Source organism: Opisthocomus hoazin, chromosome 7 (genome assembly GCF_030867145.1).
Source record: "Opisthocomus hoazin isolate bOpiHoa1 chromosome 7, bOpiHoa1.hap1, whole genome shotgun sequence".
Classification (NCBI taxonomy): domain Eukaryota; kingdom Metazoa; phylum Chordata; class Aves; order Opisthocomiformes; family Opisthocomidae; genus Opisthocomus; species Opisthocomus hoazin.
Genome location: NC_134420.1, coordinates 11803182 through 11819813, shown reverse-complemented (window position 1 = coordinate 11819813; position 16632 = coordinate 11803182). Strand labels below are relative to the sequence as shown.

Sequence of the window (16632 nt, the reverse complement as noted above, 5' to 3'; positions counted from 1 at the left end):
AATATTTGTTTATGTATGTGTGTGAGAGAGATGTTTTCTATCTGACGTCCAGAAGTAGTAATATCAATAATAAAATATAACCTGTGTTCTGTGAATTTGGCATATTCGTAGTCTGGTTCTCAATGGAAATTAACTTTTCCTGTACAAAGTAAAGTTGAACTTAAGAGCAATTGGGAATTAGAATGTATACAGAAACTTGAGAACAGTAACAGAAACTGGACTTCCCATTTTTAGAAGTATCTTTAACATTTTTTAATGCTTTATATAAGGAGGCAACAGAAGCATGGAAGAAAGAGGAACCCAAACCCACAGAGACCACCACAGAAAACACTTTGTCTACTGCTAGCAGTCCAGAGGACAGGTCCCCAGGTATCCTGACTTCCTTCTTTAGGGGCACGCTAAGCTGGCCCCTTCGGGTGACAAGGGATCTGCTTGACATTCCCAGACGCCTGTCTAACTGGATGCATGGTTTTCTGCACGCTACAAATCTTCATTTCAGGGACAATGCATATAACTATACCTACTTGTACGAACTCTTGAGCCTTGGTGTGCCATTCCTCTGGGCTCTTCTAGAGGTACTTACTCATATGTACCGGGAAGCAGAGCTCTCACTTGAAAATATGCTTGAATGGGTGAAAAAATTCTATAGGGTTTAAATTCTTCCGTGTGTCTTGCTCAGTTGTGCCTTTCAGATTTTCAAAATGAACAGCCTCACTATTTTCTTGAGGTTTTTGGGCTTTTTTACTTTTCATGCAATTTAATGTGTGACTTAAATGAACGGTGGATTCCTTCTGATGTAAACAAGGTGCAATCAAAATTTTCAATATAAAATGTACTGTATGTTAGAGCATGAAGGACAGTGTCCAGACACATTTCCAGAACATGGAGACGGATGAAGGATATTTTGTAGATTACACACACACACCCGTTTTATCCTGTGATCAGACCATTGAGGGGGGTAGTGCATTTTAAAGCCATTCTTCTCCCTGTCTCCCTGTCCCATCTTTTTTTGTTGTTTTTGTTAGACCAAGAAAGAATACGTGTTTTTTCAGATGTTTGGGGAATATTTATGACAAGTGATGAATTTTGAAACCTGAATATGGCGCATACCTTTTTTTTTTTTTTTCTTCTTGCTTTCATCTTTGCTCTGGGTTATGAGGTTTATAACTTTCATGAATATGTTTAAAGAATATGTTTAAAAAAGAAAACCAAACATGTACTTAATTCACGTTGCTCCTAGTCATGCCCTTTGCATTTCGTACATGTGATAAATACCCTTTGTTGATAGTGGGTATAATCTGTACTACTAATTTATTTAAAGTTGTGAAATAAATTTGAAGAGCAAATCTTAGCTGAGTGAAGGCTTGATTGAAACTGTAAGTCAAAGGAACTGGTAGTGTAAGTAGACTTGGCTTATTCCTCAAGTCGAGGCTTCCTCATTAGGTGGCTGATTCAAGGAATACCAATTGATGGAGCACTCATCTGTAACTGAAACCACTGCTGTCATGCCTCTGCGTAGGCACTGCTGTTGTCTTTTGGAATTTTTTACAAATTCAAGTTTAGAACAAACAACAAAAACCTACAAACATGTTCTATGGAGATTATTTCTTAGTTGAGTGTTTCATTCATTTCACTGTATAAAGCTGATGGCAGAAAGGTGAAATTCTATTATCTGGAGCAGCTGTTGAGTAAATTTCTTTCAGATGTCTCTCAGCAAGATCTACCTTAATCAGAAGGTGTCAGGACAGGTTAAATAAGCTATTTAACAAGGAGACACTAACATCCCAAATTCTGATTTACTTACAGCCTGGTTAGCCAGTGAGGCAAGCATGCTCCCTGCCTCTCAAATACTTCAATGTTTAAATTCAGAAGTTAACCAGGAAATAGGTAGATACATAAACATGGTAATATGTATAACCTAAAATTAAAAGCATCTGTAGCATTTATTTCTAGCCAAAGGAATGTGGCTTAAATAATAGGAAATAATGTTGCATTCAGTTAGTACCAAAGTTGAGGATCACCTTCCAGTGGTCTTAAATGACTGCACTGCTTATTGGCTGACAGGTTTTTTGTTTTGGTTTTTTTTTTAACATTATGTGGGAAAAGATGATTTGAATTGTTTTGTTGCTTAGGTATTAAAAGGAAACGTGTCTTCTGTTCAAAATAAATGAAAAACTGGATTTTTCTTCTAGATAGTTTAACTTCCATTAATCTACAAGCTTAAAGCTTTTCATGTTTTAGAGTGCTTATGTATTTTGGGAAAAAATTAAGTACATGCACAGAAAATGAAAATGTGTTTGAAGAAAATTGTTTAGGTGTAAGTTAGTATTCATTTTAAATAAATGGCCATTAATGCTCAAACATGTATTCAGCAAAACTTTGCTAGAATATTGACTGGACGCAGTGGCAATTATAGTAACATGGTGGGCATCTGTATATATGTAAAGAAATGTATCTGTACCTCTTTTATAGCATTTTAAAAAAACTACTTTGGAACACTTTTTAATTATTTGCTAGTGATAGTAATTTTTTCACCCCAAAAAGGAAAAAAATCTGCAGTGTGTTTTACCATGTTACTCCTGCAAACACAGCAAACTGCTAAGTGGTAAAGTTTTAAAACTTGGCTTGCCATCAGTTTTGATTTCAGTTTGTCAACAGCACAGTCTTTAGAAACATTTTTTTTCCCTGAAATTTTCTCCTGTTGTTTACTATAAGAAACTTTCTGCTTTTCAGCCGAGTAAGCATAATGGTAAACTTACAGAAAATGGCGATATAGTAAGAAAGCTGAAAATCTCTGAAGCTCACTGAATTTAAAGCAATGAATCTTATTAGTAGAAAGTGTAAAAATAAAATTAAAAAAATTAAAAAGATTGTATTGGCTTTATATAGCTTTATATAATGGGGAATAAAATCCCTACATTCCCACAACAGAATTCAGGAACTTGCATAATGACAACATTTTCCTGAGGAATCTTAATTACACTGCGTATTCCACTGAGAGTTTGCAAGTGATTCTGTTGGGAAGGTTTTTTTATTGGTATCAAGCTAATTGGTAGATATTTTTTAATCTCTTCATCTTAATATTCTGCTAGTAAGATTCATACATATATGTCCTCATTCATGATTTAATGAAAAAAGGTAGTTTCATTTTGGCCAGTTTTTTGTGCCTATGTGATCTTTCTGATGCTTTCCTATATAACCAAGTTAAGTTCTGTGTTTTTTTCCTGCTGTCTTCTCTGTCAATCTCCCTCGTTGCTTTTAGTCCAGTTCGTCATTCCGGTGCTGCACCCGCTCACTGGCTGAAGCCTTTCTGCTCGCAGGTGACTTTTTTTTTCCCCGCTTGCCAGTTCCAACCTGTGTGACTAACACTGTTGTTTGAGAGCATTTCATTGTGCACTTTTTTTTTTTTTTAAGACTTTTGGAACAAACTGTGTGTGTCTGGTATATTAATGGATGTGAGCTTTGGCACGATCGTTTAACCTGTTGCTGAGTTCACGGTTCTAGAAAAGGTAACGTCTGTGCTCTCTGTAGAGAATGTTTTTCCTCTCGTCTGTGCATGTGTACTTCCTTGTGCCTTTAAGGTAAGTGAGGCAAGTATGTTGTCTCTTGAAAGAACTAGTTAAAGCCTTATTTCTTCCAAAGTATTGAAGGAAAGATTTAAAATAAGGTCAGGACAAGATTAGTGTTATAGTTTGGCTGCGGCCGGCAACAAAAGTGCCATGCGGCCGCCCCTCCCCCAGCTGGGGTGCAGAGGAGAATGGAAAGAAAATAGGCAAAAACTGGCGGGTCGGGGTAAGGGCAGTTTAACAGAACAGCAAACAAAGGGAACAGTAACAACAACGATACAGGTAAGGGGAATACACAACACAAACCGCAGAACACAGAGAGCCGCTCTTCCCGACTGCCGCCGCGTGCTCCCGAGCCGCGAGTGCCCCCACCGGAACCCAGCATGGCGGCACATGGTATGGAATACCCTGCTCTGTTTGGCCAGGTGGGGTCAGCCCGCCCGGCTGTGCCCCTTCCTGGATTCTGGTGAAAATTCACCCTGTCCTGGCCGAACCCAGGACAATTAGCCAGCTGATTTGCCTGGTTAGCGTGAACACCTATTTCCATTGAGCTCAAATACGCAAGGAGCAAGCAATGCTTGAGCACTGTGGTGCTTTGAGCACTTACTTACTTTCATACTGGAAAAGTAAGGCATAAAAGGAATCTGTTGAAAAAGTAGCCAAAGCGATGCAAATTGCAATCTGCCACCCCAAATAACGTAGTAGGCAGGCTTAACAGTAATAGCTGTGCATGCTATTTTTAGTCTCTAATATCAAAATGCCAAGTTTATATAACCAGAGTGTTTTGGTTTGAATTGTTTTGTTAACTAATTAACTAGGCCCCATTTGCCACTCTGATGAATGGATTGGTCTTGCTGTGTGAGACATTGCCACTATTCTCCATGACAAATTTGCATGATTATTTTGTATGTATTTTTTTATATAAGTTCCAGTATGTCTAATCACATGTTGATAATCTGGAAGGGGGAATGAATCCAAACCAGACCCAAGGGCTCAGTCTGACAAGCAAGTGTGTGAAGGTTTTGGTTGATATGGTCATGACCCAGCCTTCCCTGCTGAGGATCCCTTTCAAAGGGAAGGGCCTTTGGGAATTGATCTAAGCAGCAATTGTCCGAAGGACCAGACATCCTCTGCCACTTGCCCCATGTCACACGCCTCAGCCAGGACTGCAGAAGGGCAGCAGCCTGGGTCAGAGCCCCATACCTTATCTTGCTGGCCTGTATGTCTGCGTGACTGAAGCAATAGTATTTATTTGTGTGGGTATCCTAAAATGTCTTGATGGCTTTGAAAGTCCCCACGTTGCACCCACACAGAAACATCTCTGTATTTGAAGCGTCACTTCCTGCACAAATGGTTAGGACATGACTTCCTATGTATTTCAGGGCTACGGTGTTTTGTTACAAAGTTCAGCATGCTTTGAGATGAAGGTTGTGACGTAAAGGTCTGCTATTTCAAACCACTTCCCACTGCTGTGTTTTTTACACTCTGTTGCAGAGTCTTCCTAGGTCTTCCTGGCCAGTGAGGATTCTGTCCTTCTCCTCCTCAATCTTCTGTCTTCATTTTACTTTATAATCTTAACTGAATATTTTTATTAAATAGTTTTTAATGCTGTATTTAAATTTTCACATGGAAATTCTGTATTTTGCACACAGTGAAAATTGTTTTAGCTTTATTTATGATATCTGCTGTAAACAAAAATAAATGTAGTTCTTTATAAGTCTCCTTGTTTCATCTTTTCCTTTTAAAGATATTTCCTGAGGACAGAGACTTAATGGTGACTTTATGCTCGTTTCACAAATTGCTTTTCTGGTGGATGCTGTTACCTTTGTTGTGGCCTGACCCAAAGGCAAGAGAGTTTCACTGCAGTGGTATAATTGCATGTGTGTCCCTTTTGAAAGGGAGATACGTCGGGGTCCTTGACAAGTTACCTCCTCTGCTGCAGACCAGGAGGTATCTGGTGTTGGGATTTATCCTTCCTGGGAATGATAAATTGGTGTTAGTGAGCATGGGGTTGTTTGTATTGCATACATAAATGGCACTTGTCCTCTTCTCTTTGACTTCTGTTACCTTTCCTTATGTTTTTATTTCACATATTAACAAATGCCATAAAGGTCATGCTAAGTTAGATGTGTTTGGGATTTGATACCGTGTACAGGAAAAAGAGGTAGTAACTGTGGGTAAAGCTTTACCTTTGCTACTGGCTCTCGAGTGCTGTTTGCAAGCTCCCTGTATCTTGTAGACCCCTGGAAGCTGCAGCTAATGGTGACCTGTTGTCTGGTAACAGTGGCCTGGCTTTATTTATTTATTTTGCCTGCCTTTGCTGTGTCCATGGCGCTTTTTTAATTTTCATTTTTGTTTATAAAGCTGATGTTGTGGTTCTTTTTAATCAAGCAGGTTCTCCAAAAGAGCTTTCCTAAGTCTTCCTCCCCTTTATCTTCTTTCTTCTACTTGCTCTGCAGTTCTTAAGCTATGATCTCTTCCTTTGTATTTCAAGAAAAAAACAAATCCCAGAAAGAATAGTCCCAGTAATTTAATGGAAAGGTTGTGTGGGTTTTTTTTTTAAAAGCTAATTCAAACTGAGCCTCACTAGGGTTGATTGAATGACAGAAATTAATTTTTTGAAAGTGTTGCTAAAGACAACACTGGTCAAGAACAACAAATGTTATTCCCAATGAACTATTCCATCTTTCCTGCCAAAGAAAAAGCCACCGTGCACAGTACAAAGGTTGCTGTCCGAGGGGGAGATGATTTGCATAATGAAAGCATAGGGCAACAAATACCGTTTAAGACAATACTTGGCACTTCCTTAATTGCAATGGACAAAGCAATTAGGGTAAAACTAAATTTACTCTTCGCACAATTTACAGTTTTGGAGCAGACTCATTTCTGCCATCTTTACTTAATCATTTTAGGCAGAGGCAGTGGCATGGAAGCATCCGAAGAGGTTTTTGTGTCTGCAGAAAATGATGATTTGTTTGGCACTGAAGCTTTGGGAGGCATCAGATGTTCATGCTGTTCTCATAAAGTTTCACTTATTCCTGCTAAAATATCAGTACAATAACTTGGAATTGAGGTGATGTTAGAGTCTCAATTTGTTGTAATTGCATGTCTCGTGGTGGTGCAGAAGGCCCAAATAAGTCAAATCACTAGAGGGATAATACCGCGTGGTAAACAGTCTGTGCCTTGGAATGCCCCTGGACAAGGCAGGACACAGTATATGGAAAGGAAATAAAACAGACAAAAAGAGCAACATGCGAGGAGCAAGCAAGTTCCCTTGAAGTTCCCTTGCTCTCAGTCAAAATCATTACACAATAAAACTAAATATTCCTTGTTTTACTCCCAGCAATACTGCTGAAGGGAGAGACTAGTGGGTTAAGTTCTGTGTGAGTTTAACAAGCCTAATTTGGGACTCCTGTCCTCCTCTGGCCATGTGAGCAGACCTGCCTGTGAGTAGGAGGGCTGAATCCTCCTCCTGCTCTGGTCCTGAGCTCTCTCCAACAGCTCCAGTGCTCTCAGTCCCCAGCAAGCATGCGCTGTTGTACATGCACCCCGAAGCAGTAATGCCTTGCCGCTTCACATAGCTGGGATTGGTAGCGGCGCTTGCTTGAAAGGTGAACAGGCTGCTGCTCTGGTCTTGGGCTGGCACTGAACTGGGTTCCTTCCAAAAGTCGTGGTTTCGGAGCAGAGGGTACTAATGCCTCTTCACGTAGTTAATGCTTTCTAAGACTTAAAAGCTACTTGCTGTTACAGATGCCATGACAGCACTAGAAGTGCAGAGGTGACGTTTCCTGTGTCTGGCAGGCTCAGGAGTTGCTCGGTCTTTCCTCCTCTTTGTACTGGTTCAAATGGGTTTTGAACGTGTCTGTTGCCACTAGGGCCATTTGGATTGGAAATGCATACGCAGATGTGCTCTTTTTGAAAAGCCAGACTGATCTTTTGTTCTCATAGCAGGGCAGCATTACCTGGCTAAGTGTCTGTTAATGAAAATCAAACAGATTGGGATTCTATAAAGGCAACCTTTCTTAATTGTAATTATGCTAATGTTTTATAATGAAAAAGATCTTGCAGTTTTTAAACATACTTGATTTGAAAAAAGAGTACAGACAAAATGTCTTAAAATTGCCCAAATTCAGACATCAGCCTTTCATTAACTCCACCAAGAAGAGTAATTTCTATTCCTCTTGGTTTCTTCTAGATTGCTACAGCTATAAAATGCCAGTAAAAGTTGCTCCTGTATATATATTCCAACCTCAAGTGAGGGCTATGATCTGTGTTTTCCCACAACATTATGGCAATTAGTTACTGTAATTGGCTTTAATTCACTTCTGGCTCACTCATTCCTCACATTTCAATCAGAACAATGAGTTCCAAAATGCACTGAATTCTGCATTAATGCCTGTTTTCAAAGGCATGACATGTTTGCAGATGACTTGATTTTTTTGCATGAAAGATCATGTCGCTGAAGATCGTAAGACATGTATTAATGCTTGATCCAAGTATGCACATATTAGTCATGTAAATATTTCCCCAAGTCTCTTTCCTTTTCTGCATGAACTGTGTTAATGTGAAAAGAAGGGAGGCTTTGATCTCATCCCATCAGGTGGTGGGCTCCAAACTTCTTTGAAATGGATGGAATTTCTGATACGTTTTTTTGAAATGTGAAATTACAAAGAAATTTGCATGTTGCTATAGTCTTGAATTTGCTCTTTCGGCATTTATACTGCAGGTATTAATTCACATCTTTGTTTTAAGGCTTTTTGGTGCTTTGAGTCTGTGTGCAAAAATATTTTGACAGACACTGATCACTGTAGAGACTGAAACTGTCATCACCTCACTCTGATTTCGCAGTTACTACATGCATTAATATACCAGACTGACGCAGATTGCTCTGATAAAATATATGTTTATTCTAAAATTATAGAAATAGTGTGTTATCATAGCCGTTCTTGTTTGAGAAGCAATTTTCCATGAAGATATACATTCAGTGTATCTGTTGGGTTTTCACTGAATTGCTTTTGCCTTAATCTCTATTAGTTTTTGCTTGGTTTGTATTAGAGTGTTAACGTGCACTGTCTTGGATGCATTCAAAAGTTGTGTGCTTTGGGCTCTGTCTTGCTTTGCCAGCTTCAAATTCCATTTTGAAATTCAATTCCATAGTTATATTCCATGCCTGAATTCAGAAGCGTCTGTTTATCGAGTAAGTAATGGATACTTTGGAAGTGTTTTGCTGCTGAAGAACTTGTGTAGGTGCTGGTGTGGGCCTGCGGGGGAGTGGGAGGAGATGGGCTCCTATTGTGGGTACAGGAGGAGTGGGCAATGAGGAGCCCATCACTGGGCCGTGGGTGGAGAAGGGGCAGAAGGAAAGCCTTTGTGGGTGCTGGTGGCTGGAAGCTGGGCAGGCAGTGCGGCCCCACTGCCATGGGGCGCGGTGTGCCCCCCCCATGGGTAACGGGAGAGCCGGCTGCCTTTGTTCTTTGCCATTTGTTAGCCACCATAACATGGAAATGACTTCTGTCGACATATGAAGCAAGCATGAGGAAAAAGCAGAAATGTAGCAAAAACCGAAGTCTGTGAAATGTCTCAAGGACAAAAACCTACCTGGTGGTTTCTCAGGTGTGATGAAAAGTCAAAGTTTGGACAGGACATCAGTTTGGGAATGCTGCTAGAAGCCTTATAGCCTCCTAAGGCTGTAGGGAAATACCTTAATGGGATGCCTTCAGTTTCAAGCTCTTCTACAGGCGAGCCTCCCATGCAGCCTTACATGTTTTGCAGCTCAGGTAACAGGTCACAGCTGAAGCCGTAACAGGTTTGAGCTCAGGTTTCACTCCAGTGTGGGCTGGTAACCAGTGTATGGCAGCAACACCAAGGTCTCACCAAGCTGGAGATGTCGTAGTTCCCCTGTCCCATGCGGGCTGTGCTTCCCTGGCCAGCACTTTCTGCTCTGTCTCATCCCTGAGCTCGCTGGGCTCGTTTCAGCTGTGCTTCCACAGTGCTGGTATGGAGACGCCTTTCTTCTGCCTCCGCGGCTTTCTTAAAGCACTGCTGTGTTATAAGCAGGACTCTTTTTTTTTTTTCTTGTTTATTACATGGTAAGAAGTCAGAGAGGCAGTGAAGTGTGCTGGGTGTGCTACAAATCAATTTGTGGTCTACTGACTGAATTTCTTAATGTCAGTTTTTGATGCCAGCTGGTGTTTGCTTTCACCATCAGAGCTGCCTACGTTCATGAGTAACTCCACCTTAAAATTGTTCACTCCTGTCATTGCCTTAGTCAGCAGCTCCATACAAGGCCAGGCAGAGTCCACTCATCCAGTGAATGGGATGACACGGTTTAATGGCAAGCCAAGGGCCTTGGGATTGCCAGCCAGGAAAGCAGGACACAAGTTAGACTGGGGTCTTTATGGGGGGCACAGTGGTGTATTGGGCCAGTAGCACCACGGGGAAGGTGAGCAGTGTGCCAGCCCTGGGTGCCCGGGCACCCACTGGTAAGAGCAGCACTTGCGTTTTTGGTGGTGCTTTTCACCTGAGGACCTGAATGCCCTTTGCCAGTCCTCAATGGCCGGGGCCGCTGTGGGTAAGTACTGCTCCTGCTTCACAGCCATCAGGGAGTCACAAGAACGTGACGTGTCGGAGGTGCCAAAACAGCACATCCCAAATGCAGGTTACAACACCTAATTCCAGCAGGTTTCCTGCCCGCACGCAGATACGCAACATGGGCAGGGCTGTCAGAAATTGGCCATTTCTCTCGTCTGCTTTCACTGAGCCCTGGGGCGAATGCCCAGCTGCCTGCTCTTGGGGCAGGGCAGTTGTGGCAGGGTCTCCTCTCCCTGCCGGTAGCAGGTATGAACAATTTCTTACCTGCTCTGAGAGCCCAGCCGGGGGGTCTCCACCCAGTCAGCTGCCAGACCTTGTGTTTGGGGTGGGGTGACCCCCAAGCCAGGCAGATCAGGGTGCTCCTGGGGGCTTTTTCTGGACCAGCCTACCTGCAGAAACTTTATTCCTGACCAGCAGTACGCTGGGTATTGTGGCCCAAAGCAGAAAGGTTGGTATTTTGAAATTTGTTTCCTGGCTCTGTTTCTGTTTTTTTGTCTGCCTTCAGGGATGTTCTCTGGGTTTGTATTAGTTTAAGTTTTTGTACTTTGGTTAGTTCGTCCAGGCTTGCTCCCCCTTTCTGCCTGTGTGGGGGCTTCTGTTTGGTCCGACTCGCCTTAGCCAAGGAATACTGCAGGATCTGTTACTGTGCCTTGCTTAAAAATTAATTCCCCTCTCATGACTTATAACTTAGCTGAAGAGAAGGAGGGAGGATAAACAGGAATGCTTCTGGCTGCTTATGGCACTGCGGCGTTGACTTGGTGGGGAGGCTGCTGCAGCTGCCTTGGTTGGGGATTTTTCAGTGGAGCATCTTTGACCATTTTTGTCCAAGACAGGCAGAGGCACGCAGAGAGCAGCCACTCCTGAGCAAAGCTGATAAAACACAGCTGCCCTGAGCCAGCTGGTGTCCGAGGCGGTTGGCCCAGCGCTCCCAGGGGGAGGGGGACGTTGTTTGGCAGAGTTCAGGCTTTGTGCTGTTGTGGGCAGCGTGTGCTCTGTGTGAGGGGGGTGGGAAATGGCCGACCCGGTCCAGCTGCCCCAGCGGGGGCTTGACTCTGCCCAGATTTGGCTGGTACCCGAGCTCTTGTCATCTCCTTGTCAGGTCACAGTAATGTGATTTGCCTGATGCTGGTTTGGCAGATGACTTAAGAGCAGCAGCAGCCCATACAGAAAGTCAGGCTGCCTTGTCAAGTGGGATTCACCAGTATGAGTACATCTCTTGCTTGTGTCTGTTTATTGGCCCTGGCTTTATCAGTGGGGGCACTCGCATGCTGGAGCCATCAACGCCTTATAAATGGTAATCATAGAAGGTGCCAAGAGCCATCTGTGAAGCCCCGGGTGGGTGGACGCTAAGCCCCTTTGGAAAGGGCCTCTCCTTTGCCACATGTGCAGTGACACGCTGCTCCTGGGCAGGCTTCTGCAGGGGACCCATGCCAGTGACTGTCAAAGGACTGTCATGTTTTCATCAGTTAAGCAAAACCCACTGCAATTGCACCGCCGAGCGGGGCGTAACATGGAGATAGGTTTCAGTGCTTCTCTGTGCAGCGCTGAGTTGGCACGGTGTGTGAGACACCAGCCTGTAACTCAGCACCTTTCCCTCATAAAATCAGGCTGATGTGTTGGCAACACCTCTGGGACCAGGAGGAGGGATGTGATGATGCATTTATCTGTTTTGCAGTAGCAGAGGGAGCTTGCCTGCTGATAGACTGCATTTAGCAGTTTGTTAGTCACGGAGGGACAGTAAACAGCTCTGAGATTTGAGCTTTCAAAGATCTGAGCAGTGCATGATGGTGGCGAGACCATGAGACAGCTGAGTGCCCCATGCAAACCCTCCCTCAGTCCCCACGGGGACTGTCAGTGATGCCCTGTGACGCATGGAGTGATTTGCTCTCTTGCAGCGCGAGGCCGACAGGCCTATGCAGCTGTGCTGCTCCTGTTTAGCTTGAGCAAAACCAGTGCAGGTGCCTGGTAGCTGCGGGGGAGACCTGCCCTGTATTTCCATGGGTATAAACTGCCTTAAAACCACTCCTGGAGAAAATGACTAACAAAACTTAATTGCAAGCTTTCAGGGCTTTAAGGATATCCATGTAGCCAATATCTGTAATATGCAGCATATTACAGACATGAAAAACCTCTCCACTGCTATGCTTGGCTGTCAGCTTCGCCCTTGTACCTCAGGGAGGACGGCGAACAAAGTTATTCACAAAAGCACTTCAGACCCCAAGTCCCTGACCCTGCATGCAGAGATTTCTCCATCCTTGCTTTTGGGCTTTGGGATGACTTGTGGGGCTGTCCCCGCTGCAGAGCTGGGTCTTGGCTCTGCACGCGCGGTCTCGCTGCCCTGCTCCCTCCTTTGGCCATTCCCGCTGGGTACAGAGCCTTTGCAGGAGAGCGGTGCTGCCTGAAGGCCTTGTTAGCTGCTGCAATGCATCCAGACCACTGAGGACGCTGGTACAAGAAGTTATTAAAAAAAAAACCAAAAAAGACAAAAATGCTTTTTAAGTTATAGTGAATCATAGCTGGGTGTTATTCTGTAAGCGTGTGAGTTTTACAAGCCTGTCATTGAGAGAGTCACAGTTGCAATGATCTTTTGGTGAGCCCAGCAACCATACTGAATTTGCATGATTTTTGCTGATGTGAAGCTGCCTTGAGCCTGTGTGCTTTCTGCAGGTCTCAGCCAGGGAGAGTGTCTCCGGAGAGATGAAGGGAAAGGTCTCTTAAAAAACTCCTGCCGGGAAGGCTGCTGCTGGACTTGTATATACAGGGACATCCAAATATGATCATTATATTCCTAATTAGAGGCTGCTGCTTTGCTGAGGCATAAACAAACTACAGTTTGCTTCTCAGATTTGATAACCAGCTCGAAACAGGCTGCTGCCAAGGTCCCAGCCCTGCCCAGCTCCTGCTTGGCAGCCATGCTGAGATGGGAGCGTCTTCGTACAGCCCGTCCTCTGCTAAAGCAGGGTGAAGGATTTTTGCAGGGCTGGGGCTCTGGTGCAGGCTAGCAGTCCACGACCTTGCTGTGTCATCCCCAAGGCTTGGGTTGCTTTGTTGCCTCCTCTGCTCCTTGGTGCAAACTTCCCTGAGTGGTCTGGTCTGCTCAGCCGCGGTCTCTGCTGGGTGTGATGGCTGAATTCCTGCAAGTACACCCAGAAGCCGCAAACTGGCTGAAGATCGTCTTGCTGTCCAAATGTTCTTGCTAATTTACCTTCAATGAGTAAATGACCTTGGAGTTTGGATTACTGGTGCTGTGGGGAGAACCTGAGGATTTGTGCTCCTTGCCTGTATCTGTGCAGCCGCAAGAAGGCCCACCTCCAAGTTTTGTAAACCCTCCTAGTGTTGCAGAGATCTTGTAACATCTTTGTCCCTCGCTGGCTGCATCTCTGACTTGTTAGAGACTTGGCACAAAAATTGCTGTCTCAAATGCATGGGTGAGCTGGGACAATACTGAACTGAGAAAACTTGGCATGACAGTGGAGAATAGAATCATAGAATGGGTTGGGTTGGAAAGGACCTTAAAGATCATCTAGTTCCCACCCCCCTAGGGACACCTGCCACTGGACCAGGTTGCTCAGTAAAAGGGTGCTTTACTGGGAAGAGGTTTGCATCTGTCTGCGGGGGCTGTTAGGCAAAGCCCATACGTAGGAGCAAGTTTTGAACAGCCCTGACCTCTGAGTGAGCGCCGACCCAGATGCGAGCCCTGCAGATGAAGCTTTAGGAATACTTCTCAGTTACCGCACGGCTTAGCTAAGTCCCTGCCCTGTAAGGAAAACAGTTGTTTCTCTCCCAGGGCGAGGAGGATGAGGTGGGCTTTGAAACACAGACAAAGAAGAAATTGTTTATCCAAATTTTTCGTCGTGTTTGAGTGGGAGGGCCAGATGAATACAGGATTGTTGTGTTGAAATCACTGGCTGTCTTGCTGCTGTTCGTATAGCTGAAGGCAGCTATGCTCCACTGCTTGCATAAAAAAAACCCCAAAAAACCTAAAGCCATGTTATTTGCTCTCAATGCAAGTCAATCAGGGACTCCAGTCAGGAGAGCTCAGACTGAGGAGAGATACTTGCAGGGAAGAGACGGACGGCAGAGCTTGTGTTGGTGCTGCCCCAGGGTGCCAGGCCACTGAGATCAGCGGTCCCTGCCCTGGCGTTATTCTCTGAACAGAGCTGTGACTGCTGATGTGAATGCACCAGTATTTGGAGCATGGCTCTGCGTTATCAGATGCGTTGCAAATTTTTTTCTATATTAAAGGGCTTTAGATCCATGCAGGGAAAGGAGGAAGCATTAGTATGGCTTTTGTGAATGTAGACAGCAGAGGATAGAGAGGTTAAAATAGAGGGGTTTTTTTTCTGAATTCAGTAGGATTTGGGTTTCTGGATCCTTTGGAAAATTCCTCTAAATAACTTTTTTTTTTTTTTTTTTTTAGGAAAGTATGTAAATGAGGAACTGAACCCAAACCACCTGAGCAGAAACTCAGATTTTTCTTGAAGGAGGGGGTGGGAACCAAATGCTTTTGTCCTGCTGGGCTGCAGTCAGGTATGAAAGCGAATGAGCTCACTCCAGACTTTGGCAGCACACTCTCCAAAGGCCAGTGGCCCACACCATGCCATGGTGCAGTGTGCCCTTCGGCAGCGCATTCAGTGCCCTTGGGCTCGCGAGGGTGCGAACAGCCTCACCCCTCCTGCCCAGGCTGTGCCCGGCAGGGAAGTGCAGCCGCCAGCCGGTGTGCTTCGACCCAGCCAGGCTCCGCTCTTGCCTTGGGATCTGCGGTTTTGTCACGTGTTTTAGGAAGAGGAAGCGCGAGGCTGGCTTTGCGGTACCACAGAGATGTTCCCATTGCTTTGATGAGCAGAGCTCCTCCAAGCCCTCACCTCGGGCCAGGTCCACCTGCTGTGGAGCCAGCAAGATGTCTCCAGCCCTAGAAACTGCCCAGCTCATTATCAGAGCCAGACTGTAGCTGAACGAGGGCTGCCGAGATTTGGAGCTGGCAGAGGAGGGGAAGGGAACACTCAGGACCTGCTGGCTGGTGGGTGGTGGTAGGGACATCACCCTGAGAAGGGCTGCTGGGAACAGGCAGCCAGGAGGCAGGAGATCAGTTAGACACAGGCACAGTGTGCTGGACATGAGAGAGGAGAATTGGGAGATTGATGAAAAATGCAATGGTGTGGCCAAAGCAAAGCACTGGAGCAGAGTGATGGATGAGGAAGGACCATCATATGTGGATGACAGTAGAGTAAGGAGGATGTTAACAACAACTTAAGGAATGGAAAACTTAAATTCTCTTAATCCCACCAGACCTTCAGACAGCAAGTTACCATTGTGTAAGTGTCATCCATAAAACAGACAGTATAAACGTTAGGTTGTGGGGGCTGCAGAGGACCTGCTGCTCCTTGCTGAGCAGAGCTGGGAGGGCTGCCCTGCCTGCTCGCTTCCCCTCAGCCCTGCGCAGGAAAGCCCCAAAGGGTGTGGAGGATTTGGAAATTAGCACGTTAGCTCCTTGGCTTGCTCACACTGACTAGCTTGGGAAACTTCAGCACCTAAAAATACTGCAGATCAGTTGTTGTTGGGGCCTTTTCACTTTAACTGTCCAGCAGTGTGCTGCGAGATGCTTGTGACGTGTGCTGCAAGATGACCTGGTTGGCAGACTGTGACCAAAGATTAGCACCTTTCTGTGCATGGCTTGTCCAATACACCCTCCCCCCCGAGAAAATTATTTGAATGTTTTGGCAAAGGATTAGTAGGCACTCCAGTCCAAACTGCTACGGAGCAGGCGTACTCACTGCTGGAGGTCTTTTGCGTGCTGAGACATAGATAGTAGGAAATGTGAAGAGAGCATGATGCAAATGAATGAAGATCTTGCGCAAATGCTATTTTGAGGGGCTGTTTCCTGAGGGCTGGGTTCTGCTCTGATGATGCCTGGTGCTGCCCCGCGGAGGTCAGTGGCACAGCAGCAAACGGGGCTGTGCCCTTTTCTATCCCACAGACCGGATGCCTCACTAGCTTTTACACTGTATGTGTTTATCTTATAAAGTTCAATTCCTCTGACTCAGTCTCTTAGCTTCTAGTAGAAAATCTCCTGTCCTGGGGAGGAAACCTGATGCGGAGTGAGAATGCCACCTGGCACTAGCAGTGCCTACAGCATCACAGGCTGCCTCAGTAATCCCAGATGTGTGGCTTGGTCCACCTGCACGCCCCTTCCCCTTTGGGAACAGCAATAAGGCCACTTTTGTGTCTTCTAGTGAAGAAGTGGGGTAATGTGTGAAGTACAGACAGGCGCAGACTTATGAAAGGATGCAAGCTCTAGCAAAATTCGGTATCTCGGAGCTTATGTGGAATTGCTAGCTTGGATTTAGGAGCTGAACATCTACCTCGGTTCTTCTGCAAGAGCTTGAGTTTCCCCAGAGAGCAGGGGCGGCAGGATGGGCTGCTGCATGTGCCCAGACACACTGAACAACATGGGCTTATCCCCTGCCTGAGCACA

At 45.0% G+C, this 16632-nt stretch overlaps 1 protein-coding gene across 5 annotated transcripts in view; it reads left to right on the top strand.

Annotated features, from left to right (window-relative positions):
* MICAL2 (microtubule associated monooxygenase, calponin and LIM domain containing 2) overlaps positions 1–16632 on the top strand; it is a 136416-nt gene that overhangs the window by 78592 nt on the left and 41192 nt on the right. For 2 of the 5 annotated variants that reach the window (XM_075425076.1, XM_075425075.1), the window contains one exon: positions 270–369. In XM_075425076.1, the coding sequence (XP_075281191.1) occupies positions 270–369 (100 nt within the window). Of the gene's footprint in view, positions 1–269; positions 5269–16632 lie in introns of those variants that run through there. The other 3 variants (XM_075425078.1, XM_075425077.1, XM_075425080.1) reach the window with 3 other exon arrangements.